Source organism: Chlamydotis macqueenii, chromosome 11, assembly GCF_036417535.1.
Source record: "Chlamydotis macqueenii isolate bChlMac1 chromosome 11, bChlMac1.mat, whole genome shotgun sequence".
In the NCBI taxonomy this organism is placed as follows: Eukaryota; Metazoa; Chordata; class Aves; order Otidiformes; family Otididae; genus Chlamydotis; species Chlamydotis macqueenii.
The window spans coordinates 1,003,672-1,016,333 of NC_141566.1; the positions used below are offsets into that span (position 1 = coordinate 1,003,672).

The window sequence follows — 12,662 nt, forward strand, 5'->3', positions numbered from 1 at the left end:
CACGGGAAGGAAGCTACTTTAAAAACCGTTGCCAGCAGTACACCTTCCCAGCTGTTTTGGCCCTTTTGGCACCAAAATGTCTCCTGACAACCCCTGCCACGTTAACCAATAAAACAATGCCACAGATTAGAGGAAGGAGGAAGGAGGGGAGAGAGGACATGGCTGCCATAAATTGCTTTCCCCTTCCCATCAGGATTCCTCAGCAGTAGGGAGCAGGCCGACCCTAACGCCACTTCCGAGCCGCTCGACCACAAGTCGTCTCATCAGAGTCTGGGCCAGCGGAGGGACAGCCCCGGCCACCGGGCCGGTGTTCAGCATCCAGGACAACCTGCAGAGCAAGAGGTCCTGCCTCGGCCTGCAGAGAGACCAGCCCCAGTGGTGGTGAGGGCCCTGGGCGACCACGCTGGGCCGCTCACCCTTGTTATCCTTTGACACCGTGCAAGGCCGGCGCCAGCCCGCACCGCCTGCGCATCGAGGTGAATAACGACTAAAGCAAAATGGCCATGAGGAATCGTTTGCCTGCCATCCAGCCCATCTCCTCCTCTCCTCAATCACTTCCAGCTTTGATTAGACAAAACAAGAAAGTTCTCCCTTTCAAGCAGAGGCTAGTGCTCTGCTTGCCCAGCGTCCTGGGATGGGACGGGGAGCTCCCCAGATGTCAGCTGCTTCTCCTCTGGCATCTCAGCATTGCTCAGGGATGGCACAGGAACCTGGAGAGAGAAGACAACAGTGACTTGCATGAATGCACCCCAACACCAAGCGTCTGTTTGAGCACACAGACCCCTGGCCCCGCTGCCCTGCCCCTGCCTCCAGCTCCGCCAGGCAGAGGTCCCAACTGTGCTTGCAAGAAGCAGAAACCAGGGGCCACCAAACATGCGAAACAGCAGCTTCATGAAGATGTGAAGCACTGGCCTGCTCCAGCAGAAGTGGTCTGGACTGTTTCCACCACAGAAACAGGCAGCTCAGCAGGAGTAGGCTCAGCCATTTCCCACCACGTTCACATAATTTCAGTGGGAAGAGCACTCTGGAGGTCTCCTGTCCAACGATACCCCAAAGAGGGGCTGATTTCAAAGGGAGAGCAGGCTGCTCAGGGCAGTATCCAGCGGGGCAATGGCTTTCCCCAAGGATGGAGATCCCACACCTGCCAGGGCCCTCCCCAGGGACAGCCCTTCAGCCTGCACCCAGTGCCAAAACAGGGTGTCTGCAATCTCCCACCCCTCCTAGGTCCACAGGTGCCAGCTCCTGGGTGTTCCCATGGCAGAACTGGCATCTCCACAACAGCAGCCAGCTGTGATTTCCTTTGAGGTTTATCCAGGAGCCAGAGAGGCCCAGCACCCTCCCAGCCAGCTCCAGAGGTTTCCAGGGCCAGAGCACAACATCGGCAGCCTCCCAGCAAGGCCCCGAGCGTCACTTTGCTAAGTCACACGACCAGCTTTCTCTCTGCTGGCCCAAGGACCAGGAGCTCCAAGCAGGCGCAGCCCACTCACGCCCCGCGCAGAGGGAATCACTCACGGCGCTGGGGTGAGGAAGGCTGCCATCCTTCTGCTGAGCACCACCCTCCTCCGCCTGCCCACCGGGGCCCTGAGCTGCGGCAGGCTCTTGAGCGCTGGGCCCCCGCGGGCACGACTCCTCCTGAGCTGTGCTCTCCTCCTGCTGCAAGATGCCTCGTCTGTCCAAGACGCTGCAAGAACAGAGCACGTCAGAGCCCCACGCCTCCTCGGAAGCTGACTTCTTTTCCCGGTAGGAAAAGTGCTGGTGGAAGACAAACACCAGGGGAAGGGGCTCCTCTCCCAGAGAGGCTGTGCACAGCCCAAACCCGGTTTACAGTGTCTACGTTCCTCCTGCGAAAACCAAGCCCCCTGGGGAGCAGCCCAGTTCAGAGCGTGGGAGCCCACAGAAACAGGCGCCCTAGAAAGGGCCTCTGCTCCACACGCTGCCCCGGGGAGCACAGCCACTGCTCCACTGGCTTCCCCCGCACGTGGTGAAGGGGAGCACACCGCAGCCCTGAATCACTGACAATGTGTAAGGAAGGCAACACAAGGCCTTCCTCCCCAAAGCGTCCAGCTGTGCCCCAAGTGACCTCCAGAAGCCCTCAGCACACGCAGTGCCAGAAGAGCAGCCAGGTTTGTACCCAAGCAAGGGGAGCTCCTCAGGGACAAAGACCAGCAGGGCTGCCCCTCGAGAGCTTACCTGGGGGGCAGCGGCCCACACAGCACCTCACAGCAGTTCTTCACTATGTTGCCATGGCTGTAGGGATTCTGCACGCGGTTCTTTCCAGTCCAGGACCCCTTGATCTGCAACAGGCAGGGCACAAGCTCAGGTCTGCTGCACCCACACCTGCCCCCAGCCCACGGAGCCCCGCCTCAGCCTGCAGGGCACGCCAGCACGGTGGACGCAGCTGCCACACACCGAGGAACGACGAGAAACAGAGAAGGCTCCGAGGAACAGAAAGACACTACTTACGTCTTCGTTGGTTGTCTGATTCAGTGCCACCAGGAAGGTGTGGAACCCAGTTAACCCCACCACCGACCACAGGGTGAAGAAACAGATGAGCACCTCCAGTACAGTGAGAACAGTTAAGGACTGGGAACAGCCTGGGAACCATCCCAGCCCAGCTGTGTGCCCCCAGGCACACTACCCTAACTTCTCTACCTCTCCTAGACATGGTTTTCTGTTTTACCCTCCTCCCCAAAGCCACAAAATTGCTCCTCGCCTTGTAATCATGGGGGAAAACGCCCTGCAAGGCTCCTTAGAAGAAGCCCGGCCACCAAGACTCCAGTCCCTCCATAAAGCAGCTCACACTAACCCCTGGCTTTGCAGAAGCCAACCACTGCGTGCTGTGGAAGGATATGTCCCTGGGGTTTCCTTCAACGTGTTCAGAAACCCAATCTTCAGAGATTCTGGCAATAGAAAGAGAGATATTTTTTTTCTCTGAAACTTCACACCACGTCCAGTTCCCTTTCCCACTCCATCACTTCTGGGTTCACAACACTGTCTGTATCCCCCCCACCCTCAGCCAGCCCGGCCACCCCCCTCTCCGCAGCCAGACTCACTCAGTGCTACGTAGACGATGTTGAAGGTGAAGATGTAGATGGTGAGGAGTGAGAGCGAGAGGATGAAGAGGTAGAAATAGCGGTAGTTCCTCTTCCCCACGCAGTTGCCCACCCAGGGACAGTGATGGTCGAAGCGCTCTGTGAAAGCGAAGACGGAGATCAGTGCTGCCCTAGCGTGGTCCTGCCTGCCTCCAGACACTCACACCCATGCCCTGAGCCCAGAAACTTCCACGGCTGACACGGACTCCCTGGGCCACCAAGTCCAGCTCCCGGCTAACTCGGGGCCCCATATCACAGACCCCTTCCAGAAGGGGAGGCCAGGTAAGAAAGTGCAAAATTGTTTTACTAATGAGTCGTTCTGCACATTACGATAGAGTTTAAGGGCTCGGCCCCACGCGTGTCTTCTGCCCCACAGACCTGAGGGACAGCAGCTTTTACCAAGGCAGCACGCAGGCTGGATGAAGGCCTGGGGTTCAGAAGTTCTGAGCTAACCCATGTGCCACTTTACTCCTACCGGAATAATCAGAAGAGGGTTGAAGGGACTGCATAAACACTCAAACGGCTGGGAGCCTGCGGAGGAGGAGGCTCTGAAAGAACGGGATTTCTTCCTTGAGAAGGGATGCTGAACGCCAGCCAGTGACGATACGCAAAAGGGCTAGGAGACCGTCTGCTATGCAGCACAGGGAACAACAACCAGGGGCACTCAGCGTAACGGCAGAATCTCCGTGCTGATGCAAGGAGCTGCTTTCACGCAAGACGCAGCTCTCCACTGGAACCCTCTGGCCCGGCAAGGCCAGCAGTTCAGTGAAACTCAGGAAGGGACCGTACGTTTACATGGACAAGTTAGACACGTTAGACTAGTTACTGCCAAAGTGCTGGCAGAGATGAACCATCTGCCTTCAGGTTCGGAGCAAATCTCAAGCTCCTTGAGCTCCAGATGAGGCCGACTGTCCCCGTCTGTTCGCACACCACCATGCTGGACTCGCTCAGCAGGCGCAGTGCGAGACCTGACACGGAGCAGATCTTCACCCGTTCTCTTCCAACGGCGCTCAGCCAACACCCAGGTGAGGAGCAGGCACGGCCTCCGCCACTCACCCACACAGTTATCGCAGATGCTGCAGTGAGAGGCACGGGGCGGACGGAAGATCTTACACGTGTAGCAATACTTCAGCTTCACTATCTGGTTGTTGATCTGGAAGTTTTTAATCCGCGGGGGTGGGCGCTGACCCTGCGGCACGGTCCCGTTGGTGGCCTCTGGCAGAGGGAACCAAGCAGAGATCAGAGCTGCTGCTACGACGTGACCAGCCTAGACTGACAACTCGCCTCCCTGCCTTTCCTGCCAGTGGGACCAGAGCCCTCCGGGTCCAGAGCCAGCGGCTGCAGCTCTGCCCGCACGGTTCTGAGCCAATCTGGCAGCTCGGTGGCAAGAAAAGGGACGCGAGAGCTTTCACGGGCACAGCGAGAGGGGCTGGGGGGGCACTGTACAGACCCGCATCCACCAAACTTCCTCTCTGCCTGAAGGATCAAGGGGCCCACACCAAGCTTCCCGCACCCCCTTCCCAAAAGCAAACGGGAACACAGCTACAAGAGAGAAAACAGCCCGTGAAAAGGTTCCCAGGAAGGGCAGCAGGTACATCGCACCATCTTTCTGAGACTCGGCCACGCAGAATTATCCTGCAGGCGGGGAGAGGGCCCCTTTGGGCAACCCTCCCTTTTGGAAGGCCAGTGGGGAAGGAAGGCTCTGCAGAGAACGCAGCCTACAGCTACGCCAGAGGCTTCTCCAGCCGTCACCCGCCCAGCTGGCCCCACACTCACCGATCTCCATCTCGATGAAGGCTGCCTCGTCAGGCAGGGCTCTCGGGATCACCCCAGGATCGCTGAAGCTCGTCCGCAGGAGCGTGGCCATGGCGAACAGGAAGAGAACGGCCGCAAAGACAGGGATGGCTGGGGACAGCTGGACAGCCAGGTACCGACACCTGCGGAGAAACGGCAGGAGCTGAAAAAGCCGGAAAGCTGGCAAGGCATCAGAGGGCAGAGCTCTCCGAACACTGGTTACGTCTGGAGAAGAGACGCTGTTCAGCACTTCCTTCTGATCCCACCACCACCACAGGGCTCCCGCCCTGAGACAACCCCAGCTCAAGAGGGGAAACAGTGTAAGGTTTGTTTGCTTCAGAAATACGGGAAGGTCCAGTGAGGAATTTACATTGCTAACCCCGCTGACTGAGGCAGTGCACAGGGAGCAAGGCGATTAATCTCTCTGTGGCCCGTGTCACCTCTGGACACCCCCAAACTCTGTGGGCACTGCAGCACAGGCTGTGCAGAGGGCCTGTCAGAAGCCATGGTTCAGAGCCGTACTGGGCTGACAGAAAACAGGTCTTTAGCCCCATTCCTGCAGGAAACCCCGTTTATGTTGGGGTGAAGCTCCTAGGGAGCTTTCCCACAGTTTAAGGGAAACCCCACCCAAACCCCAACGCTTGTGCAGAACGCCACCTCTCCTTGCACGCCGCGCTTCCCCAGGTTCCTCCCAACGAACCGGGCACCCCGGCTTTCCGGTAAGCCCTGACTCCTGCTCCATCCACAGCTGCTCCCAAGCAAGGCTGCTGCGGGGAAAGGCACGGGATTATCCTCCCCAGTGGATCTATCGTCCTGAGCAAGGTGATTTCTGTGACGTCCTGGCATTAACCATCTCATTCCGGGCAGCCTGCCCACCCACACCGTCTCCAAACGCAGTGAAGTTTCCAGCTCCAGCTGGCTCCTTTGCAGCAGTGAGTTCTGCAAGCCCGTCGCCCGCTGCTGGAAGGCTCACAGGGCTTTAATTTGCCATCGCTTGACTCCAGCGACCGTCCCTCGAGCGCAACGTGGTACAGCAAGCACCGAAGCTACGGTATCCTCCGCCACAGCAAGAGCCCACAGAGCCGCACGGGCCTGTTCCCCGCACCGACACCATTGACTTCAGGCACCACCGGCTGCAGTGACTGCCACAGCACAACCCTCGGAACCGCCCACGCGCAGCGCCCCGCCTGCGCTGGAAGGGCCACGCCGAGCCGGCGGGCCCAGCTCACGGCCCTCAGGCAGCCCGAGATAACTCTGCTTTCCCTCTGCAAGGGCAAAGTCTAGACAGAGCCGCAGGCCAGCCAGCAGCCAAACAAACCTTGGATCCCACTTTGGGAAGGATATGGGTTTACTCGCCTAAAAGCTGGACACAGCCTGTCTCAAGGGGCTGCAGCCTGACCCTTGTCCGGCTGATGCGACAGCTTTGGTGACCGTTGTGACAACAGGAACACACCACGGGCTGACATACGGACTGGTGAACGGTGCCAAAGCTGCGCCGAGCCCGCGCCAGAGCTTCCAGCCTCAGCTGCGCACCAACACCTTACAAGTTTCTCTGGTGTGCTGCCAGCGAGGAGATGCGTTACCTGCAGCGCACGATCCGTGCCACGCGTTCTCTCCCAGGCACGGGCCTGAAAGCTTTTCACAGCGGCACTCCGGAATAAACGGGATCTGTCCCCGCAGCCGCCAGCGCGGCCCCTGCTCCATCTGCGCGCGGGCAGGAGCGCGGGATGCGACTCGCTCCCTGCTGACCAGTTCCTGTGCGTTTCCGTAAGGAAACCTGCCCTTGGGGGACGCCGGTCCTGCCGCCCCAAGGCGCAGCAAGCGTGGCCTCAGGACTGATGTGACCACATCGCAGAGTGCGGCAATGAAAGAGATGAGCGCGCGACTGTCCTCCTTGCTGCAGGAAGGGAAGCGGCACCATCCAGCCAGCATCCAGCCCTCCCACCCAGCTCCCAGCTGGCACAGGTGCAGGGCGGGCTGGGTCCCCAGTTCTCCTGGGGATGACACCCCGGGAGAGAAGCCATCCCAGACAGACTGCCCACCCACCCAGAGGAGGGCAGGGGAGGAGGACAGGGGCAAAGCCCCAGGAACACCAGGCGCCTGCTCCCCTGTCTGATGGGGCAGAGCTGCCCAGACGCTCACAGGACGAGTACTAACGCTAGCTCCTTCGGCCGCCGTTCGTTGCCTCCAGCAGGAAGCAAAGGCCCAGGCACCGTGCTGACGCTCAGCCCCGTCACTCAGACGTGCCCTGGCACAGCAGAGGCCGAGCAGGGTCCCAGGCTGCCCCAGACAGGAGGGCTGGCACTGCTGCTGCGTCCCCTCCGCAGGGCTGGTCAGCGACGTGCGAGCTAGACAAACCCCCGCCGCGCTGAAGTGCGCCCCGAGACCCAGCCCCGAGCCCACCGCGCGCCTCCCGTCCCTCCCTGCGCCGTCAGAGCCTCGCTTTTCGGCAGGTGCCTCCCAGGGAACGTGCCCGGTGCATCTGCCACAGCAGAGAAAGCTGAGGGCCGCCCGGAGTGGCGGAGCAACAGGCAGGGCCACCACGAGAGGTTCTGGCTGCCCAGCGCCAGTGAGTACCATGTCTCCAGTCTGCGCAGGACTGCGCTCAGCCATTCACCCACAGCACTCCGTAACAGACGCTTTAAAGACCTTTTGTTGGGGAAAGCCGGGAGCCAACAGAGACACACTGTTGGCATCTAAGGACACTGCTCTTCCTCCGCTCCCAGGGCGATATCTGTGCTCCTGAGCATTCTGTCATCTAATCGCAGACAATAACAGCACTATCGCAGCCCTCGTCACGAGGGGGGCGGCTGGGGGTGAGAACGGCTGAAACAAAGAGCGTTAGAATGGGGGGGCAGCAAGAAGCAGCAGCTGGGAGGTGCCACCAGGTCGCGGCGCAAGGACTGCTTGACCCATTATTTGGGGATTATTTGGGAAGGTCTGTTGTGAGCAGCATGTTAGGCAGAGCTCTGGAGGAAGGGGAAACACGCCAGCCCTGATGGAGGTGGGCTTCAGCCACGGGCATCGGGCAGCACGTGGCAGGGCCGGGCCCCTCCCGGGCTCAGCGCAAGCTCTGCTGTACAACTCGTTCACACCTCACTGCCAATCACTCATTTTAACTTCCCTAACCCAAGGCGCAACCACCCCGTGTCCTTGTCCCCAACGCCAGCGAGGCAAAGCAGTGTCTTCACCAAACGTCTGACCCTCACCAGAGCCGTTACAGCCATCTGCCCCTCCCAGAGCGGGACGATCTCAGAGCCCGATGTCCTCGCGGCGAGCGTGGAAACCGTAGCTCCGAAAGCCCGGGGAACCGCCGCCCTGCAACGCCACGGGTTTGGGGCGCTTCCCCAGCAGCGCTCCGGCAGAACCGGACCTGCCAACAGAAACGCTCCCCGTCCGTCAACAGCGACGCCAAAAACGCTCGCTGGAGACCCACGTCAAGCACGGTTCCCTGCGAGCGCGCGTCTCACGCTTCCAACCGCGGCAACCGGCTGTAGGCAGCGGACAGAGATGGTACGCCAGCGGCATTTTGCTCTTTTCCCAAATCTCCACGCAGGCAGGAAGGCACCCCAAGACCTGGGCGGGGAACGGCGGTGCTATGGAGGACGCGCACGCTGCAGGGAGGGCGAAGCTGTCTGCTGGCAAGGAGCCCACGTTCAAGAAAAACATCCAGAAACCCGGGAGTAGCCGCTCCACGCAGAAACACGCCTCCACGAGCAAAACGGGCGGAACTCCGCACGCCAACAAGCCTGCCTCTACCGAGAGAGACCGCAACTACTAGAAAGCGCTGATCAAGTTGCGTGTAAGTTTTGACAATGCTCGACACCGCACTAACCAGAGGTAAAAGCCGTCTCAGAAGGACTTCTGTATCTGTGCAAAATCTTGGATCTTTGGAGCGTGGGGAGAAAAAAAACAAAATTAAGTCACACGAAAGGTCAGCATAGGTTTTTTCAACCCATCAGAAAACAAATACTTCTAATCTCTACAAGCAAAGAAAGTAGGAAAAAAAAGAAGTGATAAATATGCTCAGTTATTGGAAAAGCAAACAGCAGCCCCCTTCCGCGCTCAGGAGCCTGGCATCGCCGGCGCTATCTTGCCCGTAACATTTACAGATGTCAAGCACTCCCGCTGAAAAGCTGGAGACAAAAGCAATTCCGTTCTCATGCAGCTGCCTCGGGGAGCTGAATGGGGAACGCCGGCTTCAGGAGGGCCGCTACAGACACGCTGGCAAACTGCAGCGAGGAAACTCCCGGCAGCCAGGGAGAGGACGCTACATCCCATCGTCTGTTCCCGCTGGGATTTCACGAGTGCCTCTCCTCGGCACAAGCACAGTCAGACAGCTCAGCGCCCTCTCACAACGGCTGGCGTACCCAGTGAGTGTGGGAAATAATGCTAGCAGGACATAAACAGGATTTTAGGTGACACACGGCCACAGACCCAGTTACCCAGAGGTCTGGGACCCCGCGGGGACCTGCCTCACCGCTCCAGCGGCAGGAGCCGCCTCTGCCAAGGTGGTGGAGAGAGGTGTCCTTGGGCAGAGGACTCCGGCCCTGCAGAGCACTTCCCCAGGAGCCAGCGCAGCTCCCCGGCCCTCTGCGTTAGCTGGGAGGGAGGAGCCGGGTCTCCAGGTACAGCGCCCGCAGCTCAGCCAGCTCCGGGTCCCGCTCGCTGCCCGACGGAGAGACCTGTCCGCTTCCCGACCACGGCTCTGCGGCCCAGGGGATACATCCTCACACGCGGGGCTGGGCTGCCCTCACACCGCTCAGCAGACGAGCGATGGCACCGCAGCTGCTTGGAGGAAAAAAAAAATAGAAAACACCAGCAGCAGCAGCCCAAACAGAGCGGCTGTCATTTCACGGCCGGGAGGACGGTCGGCGAGGAACGCGGCGCCTTATCTCATGACGCACGCTGCCAGTCGCCACCGGCTCGCCAGCAACCGCGCTTGTCATCAGAGCCCGGTCGAAGCAGCCCGGAGGGTGAGGACCCGGCGCGCTGGCTCGGATGCAGCGGGAGACGCTTTCTGGCCACAGGCGTTCCCGAGCCCGGTCCAGACAAGGTGTGACTGCGCAAGTGATTCAGCTGAATGAAAGCCGCGCTCGCAGCACAGGCTCCCCTGCAGCGAGCGTACGGGAACCGAAAGGGCTCCTCCACCCACCGCAGCCCGCCTCGCTCCAAAACCGACCCTCGCAACCCCAGTTGCTCCTCCACAGCACCAGCTTTAAGGGGAAACCGCAAAATTCCATGCAAATGTCAAAGAATCTGGCAAAAGCTGAAGTGAATGGATAACAGAGCGCAAAGGTCAGGGCCGAGACCCTCCTGCAAAGCACGCTCACGCACGCAGCAGGCGTACCGGGCGTGCAGGGCTCTCCAGCCGCCGAGCTGCTCATCTTCTCAGCTTGGGCGGTGAGACAGAGACCCTGTGGAGCGTTTCAGGCGGGAAGGCAGCATTTCAGCCCTACCCCCAATTCAAAAACGCCCAGACAGTTTCAGAACAAACCCATCCTTTGCGAACAGAAAACACTGCTGTGCACTGAGAGAATCACACGGACATTTTGGATTTTCCCAGACTTTTGCTCATCTCCCCAGTCAAAACCACTCAGCTGACTAAAATTCAGAGACAATCCTGCTGCCAGTACCAGTTCCCCTGGCCAGCAGCCCTCGCAGAGCCCACCCTCCTGCGCGGAGGAGGCACGTCCTGGGTGTCTCGGTGCGAGCGAGGACGCGAGCAACCCCTCCACAGGAAGGGGCTTCCCGAGGAATTCCCAGTCACTCGCTGCACGCCCGGCCAAACTAACCATCGCGCCGCCGGCTCTGCGACGCGGCCCAGGGGCGGAGAGGCAGCCTTGGCTCGCTCTGCCCCGCGGCGGGCAGCTGGCGAGGGCAAACGTGGCAGAGCGGGATGTGGCTTCGCCGCTCTGCGAGGGACGAGCTCCGCAGGGAGAGAGAGCAATCGTCCCTCGCAATAAGTGTTTCTGGAGCAGCGTTCGCTCCTCCTGCAAGGCAGGAAGCCTTAGCCCCGTTTTTCAGACAGGAAAAAACCCAAAGAACAAAACAAGCATTGGTGTCATTCCATACCTTTGAATCCAGCCTGCGCCAGCGACAGTTTTGGCTTTGCCCACTCAGGAACCCCAGCACCTCACACGACGTTGTACAGCTCCTGCTTCCGAAGCTACACGATGCCTAAGCAGTAGAACCAGCCTCACGCCTGAGCGGGGTCCCCCGCCAGCCGCCCCCTGCCACCGCGGGGATGTGGCGAGCCTCGGCAGACTGTTCCAGAAAGCCCGCTCCACAGCTGCCAGCGACAGCCGCCAAGGAGAGCAGCAGGGAGAGCAGGGGGAGAGCCAGGCCAGGGGAGGCCGAGACGAGCTCCCTGCCCTGGGGAAGACGTCCGGGAGCGCGGCGTCCCGGCCAGGTGCTTCATGGGCCTGGAGGAACAGCCAGGGCTGAACCAGCGAGCAGCTCCTGCTTGCTTTCCTGGCTTACGGGGCTTTTGCGTTACCCAGCGCTGCTCAGGCCCTTCGCTTCCCAACGCACAACCTAAACATGCCGATGGAGACAGAGGACGGGAAGTCTCCCGGTTGTTTGGCTGATCCGGGCTCATCCTCAAACCCGGCAGAAGGGGCAGTCCTGCCCCCTCCTCACAACAGCTCTAGGCAAACACGGGCTTTTCTGTTTGGTTTGCTTTGGGTTTTTGGTCAGATTGGTCTGAGGCCGGAGCAGCTCCCCCCCCAGCTCCCACAGGAGAGCCGTGGGGAGGGGGCAGGTCCTGCTCTTTTGGCAGCGCCCCAGACTTCGGCTGCAGGATCCAGGCCGGCTCCTCTCCCGGTGCAGGGACGCACAACCGGCAGGGACGGAGCGCCGGCGCCACGCCGCAGGCCGAGCCGGGGCAAAGCTCCGGGCAGGCCCGGCCTCCCCTAGGCCTCGGGGGTCGATCTGCCGAGGGCAGAGCCCCCCAGCCAGAGCCGCGCCACGCCAGGCTGCTCTCCGCCGCGCTCCCCTCCCTTCTCCCGCGCCCACCGGGCAACAGCCCCGGCCGCGGGGCCAGCGGGAACTCACTCAAAGGCGAAGAAGAGCGCGCAGGTGCCGAGGATGAGGAAGAGCGTCAGGTAGAAGATGCCCTTCTGGCGGGCCATCATGATGCGGCCGTCGCAGCAGAACGTGTTCCTGCCCGGCAGCTTCTCCCATTTCCGAACCACCTTCTTCCTCGCCACCATCACCGACATGGCGGGGCCGTCACTGGGGCGGCGGCGGCCGCCACGCGTCCGGGCGCTGCTCCTCCGCCGCCCGCGCCCCCGGCATCATCGGGGGCCCCGCGGGGCTCCGGGGCTGCGGGGAAAACGGAGGGCGCTCAGCGGCGGGGGGGCGGCGGCCGTCGCCGTGGAAACCGCCGCGCCCCGGGAGGGGTGTCGCCATGGAAACCCACCGGGAAAGGGAGGGAGGGGGCGGGGGGGGGGGAGCAGGGCGCGGCCGGGGACGGCCCCGGCGCTGAGGGGAGCGGGGAGGGGGGCGGCCCCGCGCAGCCCGCACCGGGAGGGGAACCGGACAGGGCAGGGCGGTTCCCGCGCCGCGACCCGGGACCCGGGGCCGAGGGGAGAGGAGGGAAGGGCGGGGAGGGGAAGGGGCCGGGGCCCGCGCCGCCGCCGCTCACCCTGTACCGGTGCGGGCAGCGCCGGGCGGGCCGGGCCGCTCGCTCCCTCAGCGCCGCGGGAGGGGCCGCCACGCCCCACGCCGCCGCGGGGGCGGGGCCTCGCCAGCCATTGGCCCCTGCGCGCCAGG

At 61.6% G+C, this 12,662-nt stretch overlaps 1 protein-coding gene across 1 annotated transcript; it reads right to left on the reverse strand.

Moving 5' to 3' along the window:
- ZDHHC9 (zDHHC palmitoyltransferase 9) lies at positions 1–12,612 on the reverse strand. The gene is made up of 10 exons (XM_086756535.1): positions 12,535–12,612; positions 11,943–12,212; positions 4,869–5,029; positions 4,149–4,307; positions 3,054–3,191; positions 2,852–2,900; positions 2,464–2,566; positions 2,191–2,294; positions 1,513–1,681; positions 1–710 (listed from the first exon to the last, which is right to left on the reverse strand). The coding sequence occupies exons 2-10, from the start codon at positions 12,107–12,109 to the stop codon at positions 606–608; spliced, it is 1,155 nt and encodes a 384-aa protein (XP_086612661.1). The 5' UTR covers positions 12,110–12,212; positions 12,535–12,612; the 3' UTR covers positions 1–605.
- Positions 12,613–12,662: the final 50 nt, after the last annotated feature.